The sequence below is a fragment of the Lytechinus pictus genome, chromosome 10, assembly GCF_037042905.1.
Source record: "Lytechinus pictus isolate F3 Inbred chromosome 10, Lp3.0, whole genome shotgun sequence".
NCBI lineage: Eukaryota > Metazoa > Echinodermata > Echinoidea > Temnopleuroida > Toxopneustidae > Lytechinus > Lytechinus pictus.
In genome coordinates this window covers 1,562,317-1,576,215 of record NC_087254.1, presented here as the reverse complement: position 1 = coordinate 1,576,215, position 13,899 = coordinate 1,562,317, and the positions used below count along the sequence as shown (strand labels likewise).

Below are 13,899 nucleotides of genomic sequence, written 5' to 3'. Positions count from 1 at the left end.
GCTCATCTTACCATTGCACAAAAGGCATCCACCTCATGTCAAATTTGGCCCTGCAAATAATCAAGATCTTGAGGAATTACAAATACCTTGTTTTTAAGTGTCCCCAAAGGAAGGCGCATATCCTTCAACAACTTGATATCCAGAGTTCTTTGAGTCTATCTTGAATGATGTTAGATCGAAGGACAGGAGTGCTAGTCCTGTATCTACCAAAGATGCAGGTACACTCCTCGAACCTGCCTCTCAAAATGTTGGTCCAACGACTGTGGTAGATCTTGTTAATCATTTGCAAGTACATTCGCCCACTTACACTCCTTTGGAAGAAAAAGGTCCAATCCAGATTTTTGCCAGCTCAGGCATTGATGAAAGTATTCACATCAGCATCTCCCCTTTCATCAAGTTTTCCAAAACTTGGAAAAAGTGGGACCTGCACCTGTTGTCTTCAACAGCCTTTAAAATGCGGCCTAGAAAATGCCTTGAAATTTTAAGGCAAAAAACCTCAAGGCCAGGGCTTTGTAAAAGTAGGCCTTAAGGCCAAGGCCGAGCATCAAGGTACTACAACACTGCTGCATTGGTCTTTGAGTTTGAGTGTGGCTGTGTGTTAGTGAGTGAAAGCGTGGCCTTAAGCTATTGTAGGTAGCACCTTGTATGCTAATTTGAAATCTACGTAATCTTAGGAATCTCAATTTTAAAGCAGCCACAACTTTCTTATTTTCATTTGATTTCTTATAAACTTTCACCAATATTTATTTTTCTCCTTTCCAACAACATTTTAGGACCAAGGCAGATTCCCCTTTAAAGTTGATGAGTTACTCAGATATATAGAATAGAAATCACAAGAATGCATTCTTGATATAGCTGACCTCTGAACTACAGTTACCTTTTCTTTAATAGAAACACCTGGTATAATTTCTCACATCAGTAGAGAGAGAAATTGATTCGAATAGGAGCTTAATACATAAAAACCTTTTTTTTTGTCTAAAAGGATTGTTCAAGTTCATCCGGATCTAATATTTTTCTCTTTCAGCTAATGCTGTAATCATAATTGCACACCAGAATCACCTGATAATTTAAATTTAATTGGTCTCCAAATAATAATGATTGTTGAGAAACTTTGCCAGCCTTTTTAAGAGGATATGATACAGGGTGAGCAGGTAATGAATCAAAATTTCCCCCTTCTATTATGAAATCAAAACAGACTGGAGTTAAACATCCAGATGATTGTTTCATGAAACCATGGACCTACTACAACAGATGAAACTGACAATCTCAGTGAACAGGTGTTTCACAATCAGGGTTACACCTCTATTTCACTATATTAGAGGTTTTGTTTTTCCTCTATTTTTGTGTTTGTTGTGAGATGGTATTTCTTTCATATTGTGAAGCACTACATTGCCTTTATAGGGCATAGCATGTCTAGTGTCAAAAAAAATCTTACCATTCTGCTTAGAGCAATTAAGATATGTGCATCATGTGATGGTGAGTAGCCAGGATGGGTTCAATCTTTTACTACATTTTCTGTCAATGTAGTCAAAATGTTTTGATTTGTAGAGGACTCTTCTGTACAGAAATTAATTTGATTAACAAAGGGATGTAGACTGAAAAATATGTGGATGTGGACAAAGTGAACATTATAAATTTGTTACCCAAAATACAAGTGTTCTTTTGGATAGAATCAGCACCCCACATAAAGCTTATCTGGTGGTTCTGGAGTTTTTCAACTTTTAAACAAACACATTTCATTAATAAATCACATTGGTAAAACAATGCCTTATGATTGCTAATAATATAATGTGCAGGATCAAAATTAGAGAGAATATATAACAAAATGAGGAAACAAATTTTGGCCCAAAAATCAATTTTGAGAAGTAAATGTGCATTTACATATATTGTTTTAGTTTTGTAGGTTGCTCTAACAGTTTTGTGGGTTACTCTAACAATTTTTAATGATGTAACGAAGACCCTTTTGTGAAGGTAAATTTCCAACTCGTCCACTCATCAAATGGTCTACCTTCATTTATTCTAATGCCATTCCATCCATCAATATTTTGTCTTCCATTTGCTCCAATAACCACTTGGTCCAAACATCACTTCTTCTAATCACCGGTGCGTCTATGACCACTTCATTTCATAACCAGTTGGTCTAATATCCATTTCGTTTTCATCCATTTCGTCCAAATAAAACTTACTGGTAGTCGAATTAGACCAAATGGTATATTGACTAAATGGCTATTGGACCAACAAGTTATTAGACAAAATGATAGTTGGAATGTGGATAGTGGACAAACTGATGATAGACCAATTGATAGTAGATGAATTAGTAATTGGATGAAATGTCATTAGACCAATTGAAAATACACCTTTTTGAAGATATACCTTGATTGTATAAGAATCCTGAAATCCTTGGTTTTGATTGGATTTTTAAGACCGGTCTCTGTTACGCTCATAGGACTACTTGTTAGTTCTGATAAGCTTTATAATAATAATAATAATAATAATGATAATAATGATAATAATAGTAATAATAATAATAATAATGATGATAATAATGATAATAATATGCAACATCTCTATACCACTTAATACCATGTTTCTAAGTACTGCATACATTACTCCCATTTTAGCACGGCTATACTGATCAGGTGCTCAATCATTCAAGGAATTCCTTCCTTCGATGTATACATTTACTACACCTGGGTAGAGTAGTAGTAAATGGAGAGTAGCAAATGGAGATAAACTTTGTATGTGAGCAGCTACATTTATATCATGTGATATAAATTCCATAAATTCCTTTATTTGGGATGGAACATAATGAATAAAAATATTTTTCTTACATAAGAAACTATGTATCTGATGATACATCCACCCCACAATCACTTCATATATTTTTTCTCTAGAAAATGAAAAAAAAAAATCACTTGACATGACATATAAACGAGTAGTTTGTCTGTGATGTCACAAATTTCCACCAAATCAAAAGCTTAAACATTCATAACTATGTTATTCTTAAATATATTTCCATCAAGCCTTTACCAATATTTTCGCTAATTTTTCTGCTTTTATCAAAACCATTTTTTTGAGGGTGAATCATTAAAATTCTGTAATATGGAGAAGAGTACTTTATGAAGATGTCTTGATACAATAAAAATGAATTGATATGATGTAATTAAGTATACCTCCCATTGGCATTAGTACCCAAATACCCTAACCAAGTCTGAAACTTTGTTTCCAAGAAGTCAAAATGATCGAAGATGTTCCCGGTGACAGTTGAATTTTCAACACTGGGACTCAGAAAGGAGTCACTTTGGACTAATTTGATCCTTTGATTCTGGTTTACGGCTTGTTCTAGACTCATTTGTCGGATGGTAAGGAAGGCGAGTGGCAATGTCGTAGAATTACTAGATGATCCCAGGTACGTCGGCATAGTGTTGATAGCAACAATGACTTCAAGTGAACCATCATCGTCTAAATCATCTATCACACCTGTGAAATAACAAGTTTACTAGATACATCAAAGTGTAACATAACTCTAGGGCTCCCTCGTAGAAAGAGTTGTCATCAATCTGATCAATGTCAAACTAATAATCTATCAATTTTTCATAAATGGAAAGAACACAAGGTTCCAATGGAAACAGGGAGGAGCATGCTGATTTGTCAAGATTATGATGATATAATTAGAAGACACTTTAAAAAGACATTCGCTTTCTAAATATGAATGCTGAAGGTTGCTGGCTTTCCATACATGTACATGTAGTTTAGGTTGATCAGACTAATCATAACTCTTCAGTAAAAAGGAGCCCATTTATTTTACTTCAGGTCATATAATATCTCAGTATCCAAAATCCTCTACGAATGGGACATTAAATCCTATCGATCAAGCAATTGGCCTATTAGCATGCAAAGAAATGACAACTAGAGTTTTACGATTCATGGGATTACACAAACTTACCAGTTTATTAAAGTTCAACTTCACAGTATGACCATCAGCATGTTTAATTGATTGCCTCAATAACTAAGAAGTTACAGGAAGTTAAAATAAACATTTTAAACACACATTGAGGTAAAAAAAAGCACAATGCTTGAATGGACTTAATAACAGTCAAGCAAAGAATGACCATTTGGATTAATCCCATCTCATTTCCATTGGTCTTTCTTTTGCCATTCCAGAACCAATCAATTTTAGGGACTACAGCCTCTTTGTTATCAAACCAAACTCTTAATAATTGACAAGTGCTTAGTAAAGATGATTGAAGATAGCCTCTGTCAAAATTTTGTTCCTTTTGACTGAGTGAACTTTATGTAGTGCGCTTGTGAAGTTTGATAAGTTTCTTTTGGAATCCAGATTGGGATATACTCCAAAGAGAGAAAAAAATATGAAGATGGACTGACATTGCTTATTTTTGTACTTAACGGGATGGTCTGGGCTGAAAATATTTATATCTTAATACATAGAGTAGAATTTACTGAGCAAAATGCCGAAAATTTCATCAAAATTGGATAACAAATAATAAAGTTATTGAAGTTTAAAGTTTAGCAATATTTTGGGAAAAAAACAGTCGTCGTGAATATTCATTAGGTGGGCTGTTGATGTCACATCCCCACTTACCGTTTTCTTATGTTGTTACATAAAATCATAATTTTTTCATTATTTCATACTTGTGTGAATAATATGTCTCCCTTATAATGAAATAAGTTGCAGCAATAAATATCTAATGCACTAAATCAGTTGTCAATCCAATTTTTCTAGTTCTTGGAGGAAAAAATTTGAATAAACCTAATTTCATATAATAAACTACAAAAGAACAAGTGGGGATGTGACATCATCAGCCCACCTAATGAATATTCGTTTGTTATTTGTTATCCGATTTTGATGAAATTTATTCAGCTATAAATACTTTCAGCCCGGACCATCCCTTTAAGAGGATCATTAAAGAGCTGTGGCATAAGTAGGTTAAGGTAAATTTTCATAATATAAATGTTTATTTTGTAAGTAAATGAATACATAGGACCAGAATATATTATAGTAGGGTTGGAGATCACTCCAAAACTAAATTGTAATCTTAAAAAAAAATTGTATTTTAAAGTGAGCAAGATATGAGCAGATAAATACAGATACATGTAGATAGAATCTTACCAGTATTTGTGAGAACTGGTTCCATCATATAACAATCTTGAGATGTAGATTTGATAATCCGTTGAGTTGATGTCAGAGTTGATGTCAGATATACTGGTGTAACATCAATTGACTCAGGAGATGATGAAACTCCAATGCTAATTGCCTGACTTGTCATGTCACTAGATGGTGGCACACTTGTTGTACCTGTTAAATAAACAAATACATTAATAAAAAAAAGCATTTGTGTGAAATATCTCATCTAAAAGCTTTAATAGAAAATCATTACATCCAAGATACATGTATTGCTTGGTTTAGCTGGAAAAAGCATCTCTGAAACATGGAATGAAACAATTATTTAAACTCTTTGTATGCTGATAAAGCTTTTCAATGTACAATGAATAACTGAGAAAAAAAATCATTCATGTGAAAGATTGCTCTATGTAAAAAAATCGTCTATAATGAATAGAATAAATACAGACAATAAATATTGCCAAAGTCAAATGTTTTGGTAACATCACTACCATCATCATGATAATCATCAGAGTTATCATTGCTACCATCCTAATCATTATTACTATTTTTAGCAGCAGAAGTAGAAGCATTTTAGACCATTCATTACCACTATCATTATTCATGTTATTTTGTCTCGCCTGCATAGCAGAGCAAGACTATAGGCACCACTTTCCTGACAGCGGCGGTGTCGTCAACAATGAAATCTTAACCTTAGGTTGAATTTTTGCAATGTCATCACATTTGTACATGGACCTAGTTCAGGAAACTTGGACATACAGTGTAATAATAAATAATAATTAACATCATTTAAGGGTAATCAGTTATCACTGAACATCCTTTGAGAGTTTCAGGTCACATGACCAAGGTCAAAGGCCATTTAGGGTCAACAACAAAGTCTTAACTTCGGATAAGTTTTTGAAATATCATATCTTTGATAGTTTATGGATCTAGTTAACAAAACTTGGATACAAGAGTAATCAAGTATAACTGATGATTGGCATTGTTAATAGCTATGATAATAATGTAATAAAATAAGTGGCACTACTCATACACTTACTTTTACTACTACTTCTGCTGTTGACTGATACACTGTAGTTTGGGCCATTATTGTAATTTTACATACACAACAATTAAATAATTTAAAAGAAGTACAACAAAACATTTGATAACAAGAGTGTCACTAAGGCAAGAACATGATACGCCTGCCTGTAACGCTGAAAATGGAGTTATTGGTCAAGCAAGAAAAGTGGAAGGTGGCCCCTTTGACTATCTGACCTAAAATATCAATAGGCTTCCTGGAATTCATGCTAGTATCCTACACACCAAATTATATGAGCCTAGCCTAGGTGAAGTTAAACTAAAGTTATAGCGTTTACAAGGACTTCGGAAGGGAAAGATGAAAACATTTTACTGTGACCTTGACCTTTGACCTCAAAAATCAATAGGCTTCCTGAGATCCATGCTAGTATCATACACACCAGATTATATGAGCCTAGGTTAGGTTAAACTGAAGTTATTGCGTTTACAGACTTCAGAAGAGTGAGATGAGAATGTGTCACTGTGATCTTGACCTTTGACCTCAAAATCGATAGGCTTCCTGGGATCCATGCTAGTATCATCCACACCAAATTATATGAGCCTACGTGAAGTTAAACTGAAGTTATCACGCTTACAAGGACTGCAGAAGGATAAGATGAAAACATGTCACTTTGACCTTTGACATTTTGACCTCAAAATCAATAGGCTTCCTGGGATCCATGCTGGTATCATCCACACCAAATTATATTAGCCTAGGTTAAGTTAAACTGAAGTTATCACGTTTACAAGGACTGTAGAAGGATAAGATGAAAACATGTCACTGTGATCTTGACATTTGACCTTTTGACCTCAAAATCTAAAGGCTTCCTGGGATCTATGCTAGTATCATACTCACCAAATTATATGAGCGTACGTTAGGTTAAACTGAAGTTATCAGGTTTACAAGGACTGCAGAAGCGCAAGATGAAAACATGTCAATGTGACCTTGACCTTTTGACCTCAAAATCAATAGGCTTCCTGGGATCCATGCTAGTATCATACACATCAAATTATATGAGCGTAGGTTAAGTTAAACTGAAGTTATCGCGTTTACAAGGAAAATTTAACGGACGGACAGACAGACGGATGGACCCCGAGCGTGATACCATAATACATCCCGTCTAGACGGGCGTATAAAAAATAATGCCTTGGAAGCATGCCTGACAATGCCTTGAAATTTCAAGGCTCCAAAACCTCAAGGCCAAGGCTTTTTTAAAAAGTAGTCCTTAAGGCGTCTTAAGTCCAAGGCAGTGTATCAAGGCAATATAACACTGCTGTACTATGATCTTCCCAAGTGGATGGGCTAGATTTAGGGAAATCTAGCAAAATATGTAGATGATAATAGCTGGATTTATCAAGCGCTTTTTGCCCGAGGATACAAGGTGATGTTAGTATTACCCTGGCTTTAGCTGTGCTGCCATATAGACGCTGAATTTTTTCCCCATCTCATTCACCTCACCTGGGTTGAGTGCGGCACAATGTGGGTAAATTTCTTGCTGAAGGAAATTTGGAAAATATGCCATGGCTGGAAATCGAACCCACAACCCTCAGATTGAAAGATGAGAATCTTATCCACTAGACAATGATGCCCCCCCCCCCCCCGAAAAAAATGTAAAATTTGAGATGGGCTACTGCATGAAATGCTACCCCCTATTCCCCTGCATTTACTCCACCCCTTTGATATGAATGACAATACTACACTGATATTTTACATGTGAGAAGGTTAAATGTGTTTGTGGGTGCAGTCTAGCTGAGGGTTCTAGAAGATGTACATGTAGTGTCATAAAAAATGACCTTATTATTTAGAGAGAAAAAAAAGGACTGAGTTTTTGAAGAAATATTAGTGAGTAAAATTTAAAGAAACTTTAACATATTAGACAAGACCAATATTAGGAAAACTTTAGTTCTAGAAGCATTTTGGGGTAAAAGTTGGGAACCGGTCTATTTCGCACAATTTGAATGTGCTGAATCTGGTAAGACCGGTTCCCAAGCCAATTTCTCAAGTTTTGACTACATGTACCTACATGTATTTTGCATAAACAAAATGGTTGCCAAATTGACCATTCTTATTCTTATTCTACAATATTCTTTTATAATATTCGCATACATAACGTGTACCATTTATGAAACTTTGTTATATCTGTTTGTGGCTAATTAATTATGCAAATTTATGCATATTTTGCAATATTATGCTATAATTTGATAATTCCACCAAAAACATTTATTATTTTGGGTACAAATAGCATCTGTATCATTAGGAATATTTATGTCATTTTTTATGTGTTTTATTGTTCTTTGAATATTTTCATGTACCTCTTGTATTTTCTGCCATTTGCTTTGTACATGTTACGAGATCTTTCAAAAACTATTTATCCATGGCAGACAAATATTAACCTTCATTTTTCAACGATTGAATTATTTGATAAACTTCTTTTGCCACAACTTTTGATTGTACTCAAGAACTGTACAATTATTCATAATGATGCGAATGTTATTTGTACCAATAATTATAAACATTTGCGCTGAAATTATCAAATTATAGCATAATATTCAAATATGCATAAATTAGTATAATTACATGTAATTAGCTGCAAACAGAAATAACAAATTTTTCCGAATGGTACACGTTATGTATGCAGGATTTCACAGTATTCATGTCTGTGTAACCGAATATAGTTAAAGAATATTGTAGAAATGGTATTCTAAATGGTCAATTTGGCAGCCATTTTGTTTATACAAATTAGGTGGTCAAAACATGAGAATCAGATTATCAGATTCAGCATATTTGAATTGTGTGAAATAGTCCGGTTCCCAACTTACCCCAAAATGCTTCTAAAAGTTTATATAGGCCTCTTTTTCCAGAATGGCTCTAGTCTATATGAACTCAAATGACCTTAAGAAACTCCAACCACAACATGCAGGTCCCCTTGGTGCATACAACCCAAGTTTACAGGGGTAGAAAGTGAGAGACGGTTGTAAAGTTATTTGTCATAGGATAATCTTGCAGGAAAACGTTTGACCCAAAATGACCTTTGAACTTTAATACTACGTGACCTTTGAAGCCACCATAACATGAATGTACCCCAAAAGCATCTGTCACCTAAGTTTTGCTCCAGTTGCAGCAACATGTGCAGAATTAATTGTGTCGAGAGTCTAGCAAGTAAACTTTAACACACGACCTCAAATGACCTTTGACCTCATCATCACATGACCTCCAATGGCACCATAACACGCAGCTCCAATTAGTGCATCTATCACCAAAGTTTAGTTGAAAACTGCATGATGGTTGCAAAGTGATCCTTCGTAAGAGAATCTTGCATGAAAAACAAAAACGTTTGACCCAAAATGACCCTTGACCATATCACATGACCTCGGAAGACACACTAACAAGCAGGTCCCATTAGTGCAGCTACACCCAATTTTTGTTGAAAAGTGAGACACGGTTGCAAAGTTATCTGTTACAAGTATATCTCCCATGTAAACTTTAACGTTTGACCTGAAATGACCGTTGATCTTATTACTTGACCTTTGCAGTCACCATAAAATGAATGTACCCCAAGTGCATTTATCACCCAAGTTTGGTACCTGTTGCAGCAACATGTGCAGAGTTAATCGTGTCATAAGATAGTCTGGCAAGTAAACTTTAACACTTCAACTTAAAGGCCTTTGAACTTACCATGTGACCTCGAACTACACAATAAGATAAAGGTCCCCTTAGTGCATCTACAACCCAAGTTTGGATAAAAAGAAACAAGACACGGTTGCAGTGTTATGTGTCATAAGAGTCTTGCACGTAAACTTCAACATTTGACCTGAACTAACCTTTGGCCTGACCATGTGACCTCTGCATCATCACATGCAGGTCTCCTAAGTACATTTACAACCAAAGTTTGGTTGAAAAGTGAGACACGATTGCAGTGTTATGTATTATAAGAGAGTCTTGCACATAAACTTACTGTTTGAACTGAAATGAACTTTGAACTTACAATGTGAACTCCGACTGCACCACAACATACAGTTCCCGTAAGTACATCTACATGTACAACCCAAGTTTGGTTGAAAAGTGACTTACGGTTACAGAGTTGTGTGTCATAAGAGAGTCTTGCATGTAAACTTTAACATTGACCTCCAAATGACCTTTGAGCTTACTATGTGACCTCCAACATGCAGTTCCCATAAGTACATGTACATCTACAACCCAAGTTACTTACTCAAAATTATCTGTCATGTGTTTGACGGATGAACGGACGACGAACGAACATTTGGATCCCTTAGTCTCACCTTCACTCTGGTGGGTGAGACCATAAACGTAACCAATGTATGATATAAATAAGAAAGAATATTACATACTGATTATTGGTTTGTATGGTCTTAATGAGAGGAGGCTGGGTGGATCCATGGCCAAATCTCTATCCATCATCACCATGTTGAAAGTCGGGTATCCAGAGATGAGTTCTGAGCATCCTTCTAGGTTTCTCTGTAAAGCAAACAATTGTTATGTAGTATGTATTTAACTTCCTGTTATCCTTTCAGTCATTCACCTTCACTTGTTTACAAACTCCCCCAATGCCATCTTAGAATTCCCAAACCCCCAGTACCATTGAACTCCTAAACCCTGACCATAAAAAGACCAACCCTCAGTGACGTCAGCTAACTTCAAGGAAGAAGTATGACTCACACTTCTAGCCCCAGTCACTTACACAGAGCATCACCATATCCCTTATACCAGAGAAAGTTCGATAGACAGTTACCTGTAGACCAATCAGATCAAGTTTAGATCACTCCCATCTTAAATTGTTACACCCCCAAAACTAATGATATAAATAAGACTTCTTGATCATTGGAGAGAGAGAATACCAACGATAGAATACTAGACCCACACTAATCCTGACTGACTGACTTTAAGACTTAGATGTCCATCCAGTATTAATTTAACTGCACTTCGAATCTCAACCTGATACTTCTAAATTATTTGATATTCATCGTCTCCTGATATACTCTGAATCTTCATGTACTTCGAACTGTAGCTGGATATTGATGATTAAATACCTAGTGATTTGAACTGTATAACTTTCTCCAAAGTTTCCTTATTACGCTTCCGTTCAATAATCACCGACATAACACAATTTATTTCATTTCAAGGGTTCAAACCTTAATGTAATTAAATGTAACCAAAAATACATGGCAATTTGTACCAGATATATTTTCCAAAAAAAAAAAAAATTCCTTCACTTCACAACCAATATGCGCGTCCAGCCTCATGAACATTGGCAAAAAGTATTTGCTCTGAAAGAAGTGTAATAATGTAATCCAAGGTGCACTATTATTACTATTACTGTGGCTTTAGCTCAAGCTGCCGTTTCCAGCACTATGCATACAAAGAATTTATTCTGCTGGGTATCCATTCACCTCACCTAGGTTTAGTGCAGCACAGTGTGGTTCCATTTCTTGCTGAAGAAAATCATGCAATCTCTGGGATTCAAACCCACAACCCTCTGTTTCAAAGTTTGGAGACTAATCCACTGGGCCACAACACTTCTTCAAGTTTGCCAATTACATAATTTGATCTATTAAAAAGATTGATTTAACTACTGAATACTACTGTAATGAGTGCACTTAATCTGTTTATAAGTTACAGATGGCTTTATGACAAGTGACCCTTTCCTCTCCTTCCCTGTTGCTGACTGTTCAAATCATGCAGCTTTAGGAAACAGTAATCTGAATGATTTGCAGGCTTTGTTGAAAGACTTTGCAGTATCAAACCTATATTCAATGACCTCTCCAAAATAGCATATTTCAGTTGAAAATTCATTCATCATTCATTTGACAATCTATCCTCTTTCATCAAGAGACGCTCCTGCAAATGAAAAACTTTGCAGAAGTCATTGATATGATTTTCAAGTAGGTGAGCACATTTGAAAGTTACAGTAAATAAGTTGTAAAATACCTTTGTAGTTGTTCCAGTATCTATATTAGGGAAATTCTGTATCCAATATAAGAATGCATCTTTCTGTCTATGAGCTTTTAGACTAAGAGGTGATGGATTGGTGAATGCAGGCTTGTTCTCAAAGCTGGATGTTGTCGTAGTGTACCACAGATCACGACCAGTTAATCCATCAAGTATCACAATCTACAATATACAACATATTGAGATCACTAAGCCTAGTACTCCTCCATCGGTTGTTTGAGCAATGTAACACCGCAAAACGAAAAGCAATCAACACAATGTTTCATAGTTGTTACGATTGAGATCAAATTCGCACTGCCCATCTACGTAACACAACAATTTAGTATGTTAGAACCAAATTGCCTCAGAACATGATTCCATGCACAAATCCAATGTAAATTCTGGTTCTGGTTCTAGTTCAAGCCTTAGCTCATATACAGTGCGTCGCACAAAAAAGGAAACCCGTTTTCAGAGATAGATTTCACAATTAAATATGTTTCTACTATAAATTTGATACGAATGGCAAGAATGGAATCTCATCTGCAATTTGAAATCAACATCTTAGCAAATTGTTCATGCATGGCAGATTACAAACAATAAATAACAAGGCATATCAGAAACGATTTGTGCAGAAACTTTCGTGTGAATCTGAATCCACTCTCATTTCAGGGATCAGTGAGTGAATCTTAATAAAGAATACAAAAGAAATGCTAATGAGCCAATCGTTGAATAAGCACGGTCACTGTATCACTAAACAATCATGTCCAATTTTTCTTAATCAGGTTTTGACATTAAAATTTCAAACTAGTCTTGCTCATTAATGCGTGAAGTGTTTGTCTCATATTAGGTATCAAAATAAAGAGGAATGATTTAATCATATAATTATGTAAAATGAAATATCATAATTTTATTTGCCTTTGAAAAAAAATATGTGGAAATCCCGGTTTCCTTTTTTCAGGGACGCACTGTATATATTTTCTTTTACTGATTAAAATAAGATAATTCATAATCTCTGTAGTGTTGCAAACAATTTCCACCAAAAAAAACTAATGTGAAAGGGGCAGCAAACGGTCAAAGAACTACATGATAAATATCTAAAAAAATAAAATACTCCCAAAAATGTTGATACGTTTTTGGACATACATTTTGACCAGAGTCCCACAAGGAGTCTCTGAACAAATAAAAAATCAACAGGAGGCTTTATTTATAGATGTACAGCCAAACTCCATTATTGGACAATTTCAATCTTATTTTCTTGATAAGAGAAATGGAATAGAAACTTTCCTGAATGGTTTACAGATAAAGTTTGAAAGTATGATGATAATGAGTAATGTGAGAATGGTAGAGATACTCACCTTATTTATAAGGGTAGGTGACTCTAAGTGTATCATTATATCAGGTACTTCATCAGCATTGAAGTGACCAGGTGCAGGAACACTACAAGAAAGATTAATTGTTTGTTATTTTACCTATGCCAGAGAAGTGGCATGGATTACCACCATCATTCTACCATGTGAGTAAAACAAAAAATGACACCTCACAAATCCCCAATTTAAGGAAAAGATATGTCATGAAGACAAACTTATTATACATGTACATGGCCTCAAATAGTATGTTCTCCCAAATAAATTAGACACCATATTTATGTGGTATTTGTAAAAACTTGGATGATCAATAAATATTCTTTGATTTGCGCCAAAGTAATGCAATGAATGTCAATGATGTCATAATCTTGCAAGTGCTGCATTAA

At 35.0% G+C, this 13,899-nt stretch overlaps 1 protein-coding gene across 1 annotated transcript in view; it reads right to left on the bottom strand.

Annotated features, from left to right (window-relative positions):
- Positions 1-3,050: 3,050 nt before the first annotated feature.
- Positions 3,051-13,899, bottom strand: part of LOC129268936 (protein FAM234B-like) — a 40,869-nt gene continuing 30,020 nt past the window's right edge. The window contains exons 8-12 of the mRNA XM_064105108.1: positions 13,505-13,586; positions 12,150-12,332; positions 10,553-10,679; positions 5,132-5,317; positions 3,051-3,480 (exon numbers count right to left, since the gene is read on the bottom strand). Coding sequence (XP_063961178.1) covers positions 3,164-3,480; positions 5,132-5,317; positions 10,553-10,679; positions 12,150-12,332; positions 13,505-13,586 — 895 coding nt within the window. The 3' untranslated portion in view covers positions 3,051-3,163. The remainder of the gene's footprint in view (positions 3,481-5,131; positions 5,318-10,552; positions 10,680-12,149; positions 12,333-13,504; positions 13,587-13,899) is intronic.